Consider the following 13,157-nt stretch of genomic DNA (forward strand, 5'->3'; position numbering starts at 1 on the left):
GACTCTCCTTTCCCAACCACTGCTGCCATTTCTTCTATCAACAAACAGTAGCGTCAATACTTGAATCCCCTTTGCTTTGAACAAAATTATTTTCCACATAGAAATAGAGAACATTTCTCGACCTGAACAGTACGCCGCTCTTTCCCCATAGACAGTAACCTTCACATTTTGTGCGCAGAAATCCTTCCAAAAAGCAAGTAAAGCTATTTAAATGACTTTACAGTTTGAAATCTGTAATGTAAAGGTTCTTTCTTGGGCTTTCCCTTCTTGCATTTAGCAACTTCTAAAGTTGCTGGGGCTGGAGCTCTGGCGATACCTACAGCAAGTCTTTATTATTATTATTTAGTCTATATTTACACTTCTGCTCAACTTTTCTCTCTTTCTTAGCTCAGCAAGCCTGGCAAGAACTGCTTACGGTAGAGTAAAGCGAATCCCCTCGCAGGCTTTTTGGCTTGAAACAGGGAGATTCAGAAAATGTTCAGATGGAGAAGTGGTTCCCTTTGTTCTTTCATTGTTTCTCTAGGAACTGGTTGATACAAGGACAAACACTTACCTTCTCTTCTTTTTGCTCCCCAAACCAGACGTTCCCATCAGCCTTAAAATACACAATCCACCTTGAAAGTAACTACGAATGTCGGGAGAGTTTGTATTCCATTCTTTTTCTCTCTCTGCCCTCTTTTAGCGTAGGATTAAGTTGCCGAGCACGTTGCTGCAAGCTGTAGCCCCCCGCCTTAGTGAATCGGTCACGTTTAGGACCCTCTAAGTCCATCCTAATTCTGCCAGTAGAATTGAGGGTATTGGAAGCTCTAAACTTTCAAAAGGAAAGGGGTCCGCAAGCATCCAGGGAATTTAGGTATCCTCTGAAAATTTTTACCACTGTATTTTTGTACCACATCACCAAAAGAATATGCCAAGAAATACTAGATATTTCTTTGAGGAAAGTGTGTATGTGTGTGTGTGTGTGTGTGTGTATGTTGTTTAAGTTTCTGCTTAGCAATGCGCTGCTTAGACAGATGGAGTAAAAAGGCAGGTTTGTAAGGACATTTAACGGAAGGAGTGGGTTTTCCATAATGTTTGTTATGCCATGTGTTTTTTTCAAAACACTACTGGAACTGAGAAAGGAAGCAAACAGAGATTTGAATTATAGCGTTTTGGAATGACTTAAAGAGAAGCACTTGCTTGAAATGAATTTGTGTAAAAACTGGCCTTTAAAGCAAAAAGTGAGCTTTTCAAAGTTGAAAGACAATTTTCACCCTGTGATTCCAAAATTTAACAAGTGGCTTTCCTGGCTAGCATGTGATATGTGTTAGTGTTTAGGGTCCAGCCTGGTGGGCATTACTCCCCAAACCTTGTTTAAAATCTGATTATAATGTGATTTGTTGAAGTCATGAATACGAAATGATCCTTGTGTATCCATAAATGCGAACTTGGAGTTTTTTGATCTCCCGCTTTTTTGTGTGCACCCAGTAGCTGTAGCAGTGGAAGACAGTGATTGGCTCCAGTGCTCCTAGAAGAATTTGGGCTGAAGCCAGGGGAACAGAACCAGAGGATTCCCTTTCCAGAGATCATCAGGCTTCACATGCGTATCTTTCCCTTCTCCCCTCTAGGGTGCTCAGAATTTCAGTGTGGCTTAAGCAGCCCATAGGTAGGCCTCAACACTGAATGTCATCACTTCAGTTCCTACATATTTGGCTCTCCCTGATGGGAAATAGGAAATAAACAAAAATCAGGGTATCCCAAATAAACTGTGGATCTTGAGGTTTGTGGGTTATTGAATACACCAACACAGAACTCTATACTTTCTCAGATTTTTTTCCTACATTCACGATCAATTGTAAGAGGCCCTGGTGTCTCATAGGAAAATATTGCAACAAAACAAGATAATTGGGGGAAAGGCAGTTGCAGTAGGAAAAGTGGTTTTTCTTTGATAGCATTTAATTGGAATTAAAAGATTCTTGAGCTGTAAACATTCTTTATTTATTCAGCACACATAAGCAAGCATTGTTTTATCACTATCATAATTATGGTGTCCTTTAAACTGGCTGATAGCAGAAAAGATAAGGGAATGTGCCTGTACATTCAGATCAGGTCTTGCTCCTTTCTTTTTTTCCCTCCCAGCCTTCCTCCCCTCTCTCTTTACTCCTCTCCCACCCCATTCCTTCCATGATCACTAGGGTCCCCCACAGCCCTTGAGATGAGGAGAGCAGGAAGATTGTGGCCTAACCATTTCTTACATCATGAAAGTGATTTGTACCATACTCTAATTTGACGTAATCTGTAACCTTCTTGTCTCCCACATTTATAACTGCTTTTTGGCTTGCAATATGTGTTATCTGAAGAGTCGCCTATGGCTCACCTGTATAAAATCTTGTCCCCCAGAGTTTGTTGCTCTACCTTTGTCTAATTTAGAAAGCACACTCTTAGGGCTTTTTCAGAACAAAGCCTCACAAAACCCCCTCTACCTCCAAGGATTTGCAAATTTATAAAGGCTGCATTGAATTCAAGATGGGTCAGGGGGCAAAAAAAGGGTAGAAGGTCACCGCATTTTGATTATGGGTCAGTAGACAACATGGCATATACTCTGTGTCCCAAACTTCTGTTAAAAACAGGATTTTCAGATGCCTAAGAACAGAAGGATGGGCCCTTTTGGAGACCTGCCCTGATTTGTTTGAATGAGACAAAAAAGAAAAAAATTAAAGAAAATGTACTAAGTTATAATTTAAGTTGATCCTCAAGTTAGCCATTTCCTCCTCCTGCATTCTCATTTTCCCCTCCCCAAAAGTAGAGAACATGTAAAAGACATAAATTTAGGTAAGGAACTGTTGACTCTCACACAGGATTTCATTGTCCTATATCCTCAATTAATTCAGCCATATGAGTCGTTATTATTATTTTAGACTTTGTTATGTTTTATTATAGTTACTTTTGGCTAACAGTACAAGGGAATTCTTTTATTCTTCTAACCAGTGTACTTACATTGTGGAGGCCTTTGTGATGTTCCCTAGTCTTTTCTGTCTGAGTTCACTTTGAACAAAATGTGCCAGCAATCACTAAAACAAATGTATATGGTGAAGAGTTAGGTGATGGTGGTGGGGTGGGGGGGGGGGGTGTTGTTCCTCATTTAAATTATGTATGTATGAGTGAAGGCTGGGAAGGGAAAGGATTATTTTAATGCTCTTCAATACTTTAATTATATGACATTGTAGTGTAGAAATGCAAAAGTACTCTTAGATTTTCCTTCAGGTTTTCAAAAGAACTTTCCCCATTAGTAAACTACATCTGCAAATTGCTATTGCATTTCCCAGCTAACCATTTAAAAGACTGTAAATGCCGTGTGCATTACTTCGATGCATAGGAAAGAGGTCAGACTGAATTGCAATGGTATTTAAACATAAAATACAGTGAAAATAAATCAAAATAGAACCTTTGAAGATAAATTTAGCACATTCACACAGGATAAGTAAAGACAAATATGTTCATATCTTCATAGCCCATCACTTTAAAAACTGAAAGTGCTGATTTTTTACAACAAATGCAGAAGTAAGTGGACATTAATATATTTCTATCTGTATTTGCCACAGAGGATTTTCCTCTAGCAAATAGCTTTGTTTTCAAAGCTAAAATACTTTTTTATGATAGTGTGTAGATTATGCATTCCTCCCTGAGTAAATAATTGCATTTAATTAACAAACTCAGTGCATATCATATATATGCCTAAATTCTCAGTTAAGTAATTCCCTGGACCCTTGGAAATGAATATCCACATAAATGTTAATTTGGGCATATCCACCCCACATATGTATATGTGCTTCAGAAACATAGAAGTTGATATATCTTTTTTTAAAAAAAATAATTTGAATACAGTCCATCATCTGAATAGGGTTCATCTTTGATTGTAGAGGAGGCTGACATGGTCAACATATTTATCAAAGGAACCCCCTGGCTTTTGAAGAACAGTACTTTATACATCTGGATCTGCACATCCAGGCAAAGTAAGTAAATTATTGCATAACTTTAAGCATAATTGATAACAGACACCTTTAATTTTTCATCCCCATTCTTTTGGCCAGCTTTCACATTAATAATCTAAGCCATAAATGTTGGTAGCTATTGATCGAAATCCCCTGTGTGCATGCAAATCCATCTTAAAGTCCCCTGCCTTTCATGTGTGAGCGCTCAGGGGCCTCAGCTAGATCTTTTTATCGGGATCGACCCCCAATGTGCCTGGAGAAGACCCCGGATATGCAACGTGTGCTGATGGCCACAAGAAAGCTGTCTGTCACATTCTGTGTGTGTGTGCATGTGCATGCGAGAATGTGCACGCTCACGCCTTAACACACACACACACACACACACACACTGATGGGGAAGTTAAAGGAACAAAAGAATGTATTAGACAAGAAGAAAGGTGTGTAATAGGAGTATTAAAAATGTATAAATGTGAAGGTATCTGAGTGCACATACAAACATACTCACATAAATTGTATATATAGATCCAGTTCCCAAATCCCTTGGCCTTTATTTTTCTTCATTTGACCCAACAGATTGTAACTTTAGTTTAAAACATACTATTCTGCTAGTTTTAAAAACCACCCATATTGCCAGTATTTCAAAGGTGAAAGAGGAGGAAGGAGAGGAAAAGGTGATTTTGAAATGGTTACTAAATCACATAGCCTTGTGCAGGAGGAATAGGACTGTGAGTGTGTGTGTGTGTGTGTGTGTGTGTGTGTGTGTGTGTGTGAAAATCTCAATAGGAATCGAGAACAACTAGTACTACCTGGCCAAATTAAAAAAAAAAAGACGCTCTAGCCAACCTTTTGTAATGTGTTCTCAAAGGCTTTTTCTGAGTTTACTATTTCTTGGCTGTTTGACTCTTTGGTGGAAATCTTAAAGCTGGGGGAGGGGAATTGAACGGGGTGGGGTGAGAGGAAGAGGGCTGGCAGTATATAAGTGCATCAGGAGAAATTTTAAAACGACATTATTGTCACTGGCAATAGAAAGACTCTGCTCATTCTACTTTCAAAAACAAACACCAGCATCTGCTTTTCCTGGAAACTTTGCTTTCTGTTTAAACCTCTTGCATTTTGCCTCCTGCGAAAGTGAAAGAAATACGCGGTGTGATACATCCAGATGCAAAAGAAAGCCAACTCGGTGGATGGTATTAGCTGTGACGAGGCATTGTTCATTGCTGCCTCTCGGTTACGTTTAAAGCCTGAAATATCACGAGATCCATTCAATGATCCTTCTCTCATTCAAGGGACAAAAATGTAATTTGCTGTAGCTCTGATTTCTTGGATGGAAATGCTAGCCTTAGATTTCAAAGGCAAGAACTAGACATCGCGGTTTGTACACACATTGATTAAGTTGAAGAGCGGCGATTACATCTGTGCTGAGTGCAACAGTAGTCCAGGGCTGACTTTTCAAATCCCAACCTCTGAGTTACAGACTCTCTTAAATAGACTTCCTTAATTTCCGGATGCACTTCTTGAAATTCCCAATTCTCTTCAAAATTCCTGGGAAATTACAAGAAAGATGAGGGTGGGGGTGGGGAACCATGGCCGAGATTTCATGCAAACTACCTTTTTGTGTGTCTGACTCTTCGGTTTTTAATCTCTCTCCCTCTCTCTCTCCCTCTCTCTTTGAGCCATACCTGCTTGTGCTAGTCAGACCAGAGCAGGGGAAGCTGGAACTTTTGAATGTGAAGGAAGAAATTACTGTACAATTTTTTTCTTGCAGGCTTAGAAATATCCGTTTATTCTTTTAACCACACGGATGTGTCTATTTTTGGAAGAACAAGGAAACATATAAATGCCTGGGCTGCATTCATGCTGTAGTTCCAAACACCGAACAGTTAAGAAGATTTTGCCGAATTTTGCAAAGCAGCCAACAAACTGCCTTGGAATCGTGGTGATGCGACTGGGAAGACCTTTGCTCTCATTTGGCAATATTTTGGATATCCTTGAAAATGACACCAAAATATGCTTTAATTTGACTATGAAGAGGTTAAACAATATTGATATTCATCCAAAGTGATTTAAAAAAAAAAAAGCAGATGCTTGGCTTTCATGGAAAAAATGGGAGTTGTGGAAGATTCATTTAAACTACCAACCAAAAGCATCACAGACCACTGAAATAGTCTGCATCATACATCAGCACTTTCTTTTCATCGTTATTACGTAAAACCTCTGGAAGCACCTTGGGCGGTTTACCTTTTCTTTTCTTTGCTACAGAAGCAATCTGCTCCATGGAATTCTGACCTGTTGTGAACAGGACCCCGGCTAAGGCTGTGCTGGGGACTCTAGGACCATCCTGCCTCCAATCCAGCCTGCTTAATTGTGAAAAGTGTACACATTTCTGGCTTATCTATGCTTTGTTATGGGTCTGACGTGAAACTACCTCCTCCCCACTCCACCCCCCAGCAGAGAACCAAAATTCAGTTGAATTGTTACAGTGTTTCGGAGCTGGAGCCTTGAACTGCTTCATTGGTCAAATAACTTTGTTTCTGGTTGTAAAAAGGCATTTTGGGGGGTGGGGGAAACAAGGAAAATCGAGAGAAATTCAAAACGTAAGTCTGTACTGGGATGGTTCACCGCGCGGATTTAACTTTGGAGCTCCCAGCCGGGCTCCCCCACTCCCATAAGGGAAATACCAGGCTGTTCTGCACGTTTCGCTTAAGCTCCATTTTCCAAAGGAAAAGGGGGGTGGGATATATCTATTTAGGCTTGATAATGTTTTAAAAATGCTTTTCTTTGAAATGATAATAGCTATAGCGGTAAAATTCAAATAAAGCAAAAAATAGGCAATATTCCTTTAAAGGCGAATATACAAGGCTTTTTTTTTTTTTTTTAAGCGTACACACACTGCTTCTGATGAAGTCTGTGAGTCAGGCTGTTTCTGAGCTCCGATAGTTTAATGGAAAGATTTATATACCGACTGTATTATTTACTTTGGGAGGGGAGGTGGCAGTATAAGGGTATGCTAATTAGTGGGAGATTTTGGGGGGAAGGGGTGGAATATCAATTTTTATTGCATCACCTGTCAGGAGTGTCCAATCAGCGCTGGCTTTAGGGGAATTAATTGATGAAGGTGTCTCCGGACGAGCTCACTTCACTCTGTCATTTTATTTGTAGCTAAAGCAGCGGCGGGAATAGCAGCTGCATGTCTTTTCTCTTTCTCCTTCACATTCCATTATCATAGTGCTCCAATGGAGAAGGAAGGAATAGAGGGGCCCAGGTACTGATCTGCAGCGAGGACTTAGACCAACACACTGGCAAAGCAGAAACCGGATGGTTTTTCCCCTCTTTTTTAAAAAAACGAAAACCAAAAAAAAAGCAAGAATCAAGTCAGTGTAATTTCATAGTTTTTTTTTTTTTTCTTTTCCCCAATAATTTCGCCTAGAGTTTGGCACTCCCTTCGCCGGGAATAACAGTCTTTGTTATTTTATTAGCAGGATGCCTTGAGACACACGCAGCATCTGGTGGAGGATTAACATACATACATGTGTATGTATGCGTCACGTATATATTTACTGCAAATGGTGGGGATCGTTTAGTGCCCGACATGGGAGACCTGAAGTCAGGTTTTGAAGAGGTGGATGGCGTGAGGCTCGGCTACCTCATCATTAAAGGAAAGCAAATGTTTGCCCTCTCCCAAGTCTTCACGGATCTGCTGAAAAACATCCCGAGGACGACCGTGCACAAGCGCATGGATCATCTGAAAGTGAAAAAGCACCACTGCGATCTGGAGGAGTTGCGAAAACTCAAGGCAATCAACAGCATCGCCTTCCACGCCGCCAAATGCACGCTCATCTCCCGGGAAGACGTGGAAGCGCTCTACACCTCCTGCAAAACTGAGCGCGTCCTCAAGACCAAGCGCAGGAGGGTCGGCCGGGCCCTGGCCACAAAGGCGCCGCCGCCAGGGCGCGCCGCCGCCGCCGCCGCCGGCCCCCGCCCGGCTTTCTGGAAGGACAAGCACCAACTTTGGCGGGGCCTGAGCGGAGCCGCGCGGCCCCTGCCAATCAGCGCGCAGTCCCCGCGCCCGGGCGCCGCCGCCGCCGCCGCCGCGCGCCCAGCCGCCCATCTACCTCAGATTTTTAGCAAATACCCGGGCTCGCACTACCCGGAATTCGTGCGCTCGCCTTGCAAACCCCCTCTAAACTATGAAACTGCCCCGCTCCAGGGAAATTACGTCGCTTTCCACTCGGACCCTGCTTATTTTCGGAGCCTGCTGTGCAGCAAGCACCCGGCCGCCGCCGCCGCTGCCGCCGCCGCCGCCGCCGCTGCCGCCGCCGCCGCCGCCTACTACCAGGCGTCGGCGGCCGGGCCCCAGCCCAAGGCTGCAGCGGCGACGGCGGGCGCCGGAGGCCCGGTGAGCCTGACCTACCGGTGCAAGCGCAAGCGCGGGGGCGCCAAGGACTGCCTGCTCGCGCCGCACGCCGGCGCCCGCCGTCTGCTGCTGTTGCCCAGGTCCTACAAAGCCAAGGCGGCGGCGGCGGCGGCGGCGGCAGCGGCGGCGGCGGCGGCGGCGGCCGCCGGGGCCACTTGCCTGGAAAGGTTTCATCTGGTGAACGGCTTCTGCCCGCCTCCCCACCACCACCACCACCACCACCACCACCACCACCACCATCACCACCACCACCGGGCCCAGCTGCCGCAGCCGAATCACCATCCCCCTCATCACCACCGGCCGCAGCCCCATCTGGGCAGCTTTCCCGAGAGTTGCAGCAGCGACTCCGAGTCCAGCTCCTACTCGGACCATGCCGCCAACGACTCGGATTTTGGCTCCAGTGTGTCCAGCTCCAGCAACTCTGTGTCCTCGGAGGAAGAGGAGGAGGAGGGAGAGGAGGAGGAAGAGGAGGAGGAAGAGGAGGAGGGGGGCAGTGGGGCCTCGGATTCCAGTGAAGTCAGCTCGGAGGAGGAGGAGGAGGAGGACTCGTCCACGGAGTCGGACTCTAGCTCCGGCTCCAGCCAAGTGTCAGTGCAGAGCATCCGTTTCAGGCGCACCAGCTTCTGCAAGCCTCCCAGCGTGCAGGCGCAGGCCAACTTCTTGTACCATCTGGCCTCCGCCGCCGCTGCAACCAAACCCGCTGCTTTCGAGGATGCCGGCAGACTTCCCGATCTCAAGAGTAGTGTCAAAGCGGAGTCGCCCGAGGAGTGGAATCTGCAGAGCTGGGCCCCCAAAGCGTCTCCGGTGTACTGCCCGGCCAGCCTGGGGAGTTGTTTCACAGAGATAAGAAACGATAGGGTATCTGAGATTACATTCCCACAATCTGAAATTTCCAGTATTGTAAAGAGAACTGACCTGACAATTAACTGCCTGGCAGAGGGGGCCTCTTCACCTAGCCCAAAGACAAACAATGCATTTCCACAACAAAGAATACTCCGAGAGGCTAGGAAATGCCTACAAGCAACTCCTACTACACACTGTGCAGATAACAACACAATAGCTGCTAGGTTCTTAAATAATGATTCTTCGGGAGCAGCAACAAATTCAGAAAAAGATTCCAAAATCCCTCATTGTACTGAATTTGCTACGGATTTGCCCTCTTCTTCACCAACTTATCCCGAGGTGGATACAGCCGCAGCAACAACTAAAGCCGAGAATGCCTGTACTGATACCGGCGACAGGACATTGCCGTTTCTGCACAATATTAAAATCAAAGTAGAAGACAGTAGTGCTAATGAAGAATATGAACCTGACCTTATTACAAATAAGCTAAAGTGCGAGTGCAATGATACAAAGGGTGAGTTTTACAGTGTGACTGAAAGTAAAGAGGAGGACGCCTTGTTAACTACAGCCAAGGAAGGTTTTGCATGCCCTGAAAAAGAAACTCCTTCCTTAAATCCACTGGCTCAGAGTCAGGGCCTTTCATGCACTTTAGGTTCTCCAAAACCTGAGGATGGGGAATATAAATTTGGTGCCAGGGTGAGGAAAAATTACCGGACACTAGTACTGGGAAAGCGACCTGTACTTCAGACACCTCCAGTCAAACCAAATCTGAAATCAGCTAGAAGTCCTCGTCCTACAGGTAAAACTGAGACACATGAAGGAACACTGGATGATTTTACAGTTATAAACAGACGCAAAAAGGTAGCCAGCAATGTAGCATCAGCAGTGAAAAGGCCATTTAATTTCATGGCAAATTTTCCTTGTCCACCATCACTCATTATTGGGAAGGATGGGGATTTGTGGCCGGCGTATTCCTTAAACACCACTAAGGATTCCCAACCTCCTCACAAGGCCCATCCTATATGGAAATGGCAGCTGGGCGGTTCTGCAATACCTCTTCCACCTAGTCACAAATTCAGGAAATTTAATTCATAAAAGCGTTTTTGGAAGATATTTTCTTGAACCATACCTTCCTTTTGTTGTAAACTGCACAGGATGGTTTGTACAAGTCCATTAATGTGTTACACCTCTTTTGGAGTCCTGGTTTATCGCATTTTGAAGACAGAAATCGGATTACTTTTTTTTTTCCATTGCGGGGGTTTTTTTTTTTTTTTTTTGGAGTAGGGTGGGGGAGGGGTGGGAGAAGGGTTGGTTTACATTCCACAGACTATACTTCAGGCTAAAGACTCAAGTAAACTCAGTTATTACGGTAGAGCTGGAACACTTTACTGTTTCAATGCTAATAATGCACCCGGTACCTCAATTCAACTGCTACAAATAAATGTCAAAAGGTTGAATAATAAATATTACAATGAGCCATTAAGTTTATGCACTAGATTTCAGACCTAAAAGTGTAACTGTTAATTCAGTGAAAGTTTGTTAGGTTGGTTACATGGTTACACAGTGAAGTAGCAAGAAGTTTCTTGTGGGGTATCTTTTTCTTTTTCTCCCCTCATTTCCTCTCCAAGAGTAGTTGCACTTATTTTATTTTTTTTTTTGATTGGAAATATTGGGGAGTCCTGAATGAATGCTGGTAACAGCTACTTCACATATATCGAGTAAAGTAAATATAATATTGTCTTTTTTCTTTTTCTTTTTTTTGTAAAGGGTGTAATTTTACTTCTATGCCACTCCTTGCAATTGCAAAAGTCCTTTTTTCGTCCTCACCCAGAATTTTAAATTAGGTGACTCTTACTATTGTCCTGCTTACCTTGTGGTCTGAACATGACTCCTCAAAGTTGCAAAACAATTAAAATATTTCTCATAATAGCAGGATATTTTATGGTCTGACTCTTTATAGTGACAGAGCAGTAAAAAAGCAACCAAGAAAAGGAAAATGGATCAGAATTGTTCGAATACCCCAAATAAAAAATAACAGTTATTTCAGGGCTTTTTGGTACCAGAACTCAGGCACTTGGATTTTATTACCTTTTACTTTCTCTGCATCTCTCTAAACTTCTGTTTTCAGACCATCCTGTGTATAGAGCAGGAGAGTTTCTACTGCAAGTGACAATCAGAGGTGACTATCTATATTTGCACTTAAAATCAAAGTAGTTCAACATGCAAATGGTTAGGGTCTAGCCCTTGGTAAGGGCCATGCTGGTGTACTATGTTGTGATGATGGAAGCAGTAAATCAAAATTATGGAAATTTGCACTGTTGAAAAGCATGCTTTAGCTTTATTTTCAATTAAAAACACTGTTTAAAATTCCTGGTTCCATACATTTCTACTTATTCCAGATTGAAGAACAGTTAACAGGAATGAATGGTTTTGTTGACATTTTCACTTGTAATGTTTTTGCCTGAAAGAAATGCATTTATTGGGTGTAGTGTTTTGTTGTAATACCATGTGACGAGGCCAGTCAGGTTCTGTGCAGACCACTGGTGGGTTTCTTCCTAAATAACAACAAAACTTCACAAACTTATTACAAATCAAGTGCAAAAAGTTTCAGGTTGAAGAAAGTGAAGCAGAGATCACTTGCTATTTTGATGAAAGTTAAATTTAATAATTTTGGGTCCACCTCCCCTAGTCTGACAAATTATAGATCTCAGATCTTTGCCATCTTAAACCTAAGAAGTTGCATCTATAGATCATATATCACAGAATGAAACAAAACATCAATGAAATGTTTACTGTGTGAATTGAAGTCACTATTTCTCATGGAAATTCAGTCTTTTTCCACACCCCCCCCTTAACCTTTTAATTCCTACTCCCTTTGAAATTTTCCTTTTGTCTATAAATGTTTCAGATAGATCTGGATGGTCTCAGCCCTAATTGCTGTATATGCTCTGTGGTTTTACTCTTTATTGTAAAGGACAGAGGCTGAGAGTACCTGCATCCAAATACATTTGGATGGAGTAAACAGATGCTTTGAACTGCCTCCCTTCCTTTCCTTCTTGAATGTTGCCAGATGTAGGTTCACTGGATCTTTTTTTTATTGGGATGATAGATATGGTCAAAGTAAAAATTGGGGGATGTTATCCTTGAAATCATATTTGTGTGTAATTTCAAAGACCAGTACAAGTTACAGCTAAAGCCCCAGAAAGCTGAGCCATTGGCTTCTCAGTCAGTTCTTGCCTCTTTGGAAGGCAGCAGAATTTGGGTGCAGTCAGTTGTCCTGCAAAATCAATCTGTAAAAAGTGTGACACACACACACTGGAAGTCTGTAATTTCTACTCTTTAATTACTGCTAAGTCAAGAAAGTTTCAAGTATGACTACATTTAGACTAGTACTTTTCTTATTGGCTGTGGAATCATTGTGCCTAAATTATAAATTGAAAGTATATTTGAAGCCTATAGATCTTGGGTGTGGGAGGACTGCGAGCTGGAATAAGCACAATAAGCACAATTTAAAACAAATATACCCTATGGAATCTCTGACATAAAATATCGGCCTCCAGCTTTGACACTTGGTCTCCAACCCTCAGAGAATCAATAGTTTCAGTTTATAGGAACTGGAGAATGAGCAGCAGGGAGGCCGAGGCATTCCAGAGTGATACCATCAAAAAGGAAGAAATGAAATAGTCCACACAAATTTCTCCCCACAGTACCACCACAAGCCAGCCAATCACAGCAAAACCTCAGCTGGGGCTTCTGTTAGGAGAGTGTACCAAATAGTATTCAGTAACTTGTAAATGCAAATTCTTCCATTTTGAGGAGCCTCTTAGCTGTTTTCCTATTCTGCTGTATTCCTAGTACAGTTTATTTCATTTTGGTTGGTTTATGATTGATGACAAGATCTAGATTTTCTAAGATGCTATAAATGTCCT

The 13,157-nt window shown here is 42.7% G+C and overlaps 1 protein-coding gene across 1 annotated transcript; it reads left to right on the top strand.

Moving 5' to 3' along the window:
• The first annotated feature begins 5,923 nt into the window (after positions 1-5,923).
• Positions 5,924-11,598, top strand: SKIDA1 (SKI/DACH domain containing 1). The gene has a single exon (XM_086334533.1). It carries the CDS (start codon positions 7,561-7,563, stop codon positions 10,321-10,323), a length of 2,763 nt encoding a protein of 920 aa, XP_086190659.1. The 5' UTR covers positions 5,924-7,560; the 3' UTR covers positions 10,324-11,598.
• The last annotated feature ends 1,559 nt before the right edge of the window (positions 11,599-13,157 follow it).

Source organism: Bos grunniens, chromosome 13, assembly GCF_055505025.1.
Source record: "Bos grunniens cultivar Pamir isolate PY7600 chromosome 13, Bosgru_T2T1.0, whole genome shotgun sequence".
Taxonomy (NCBI): Eukaryota; Metazoa; Chordata; class Mammalia; order Artiodactyla; family Bovidae; genus Bos; species Bos grunniens.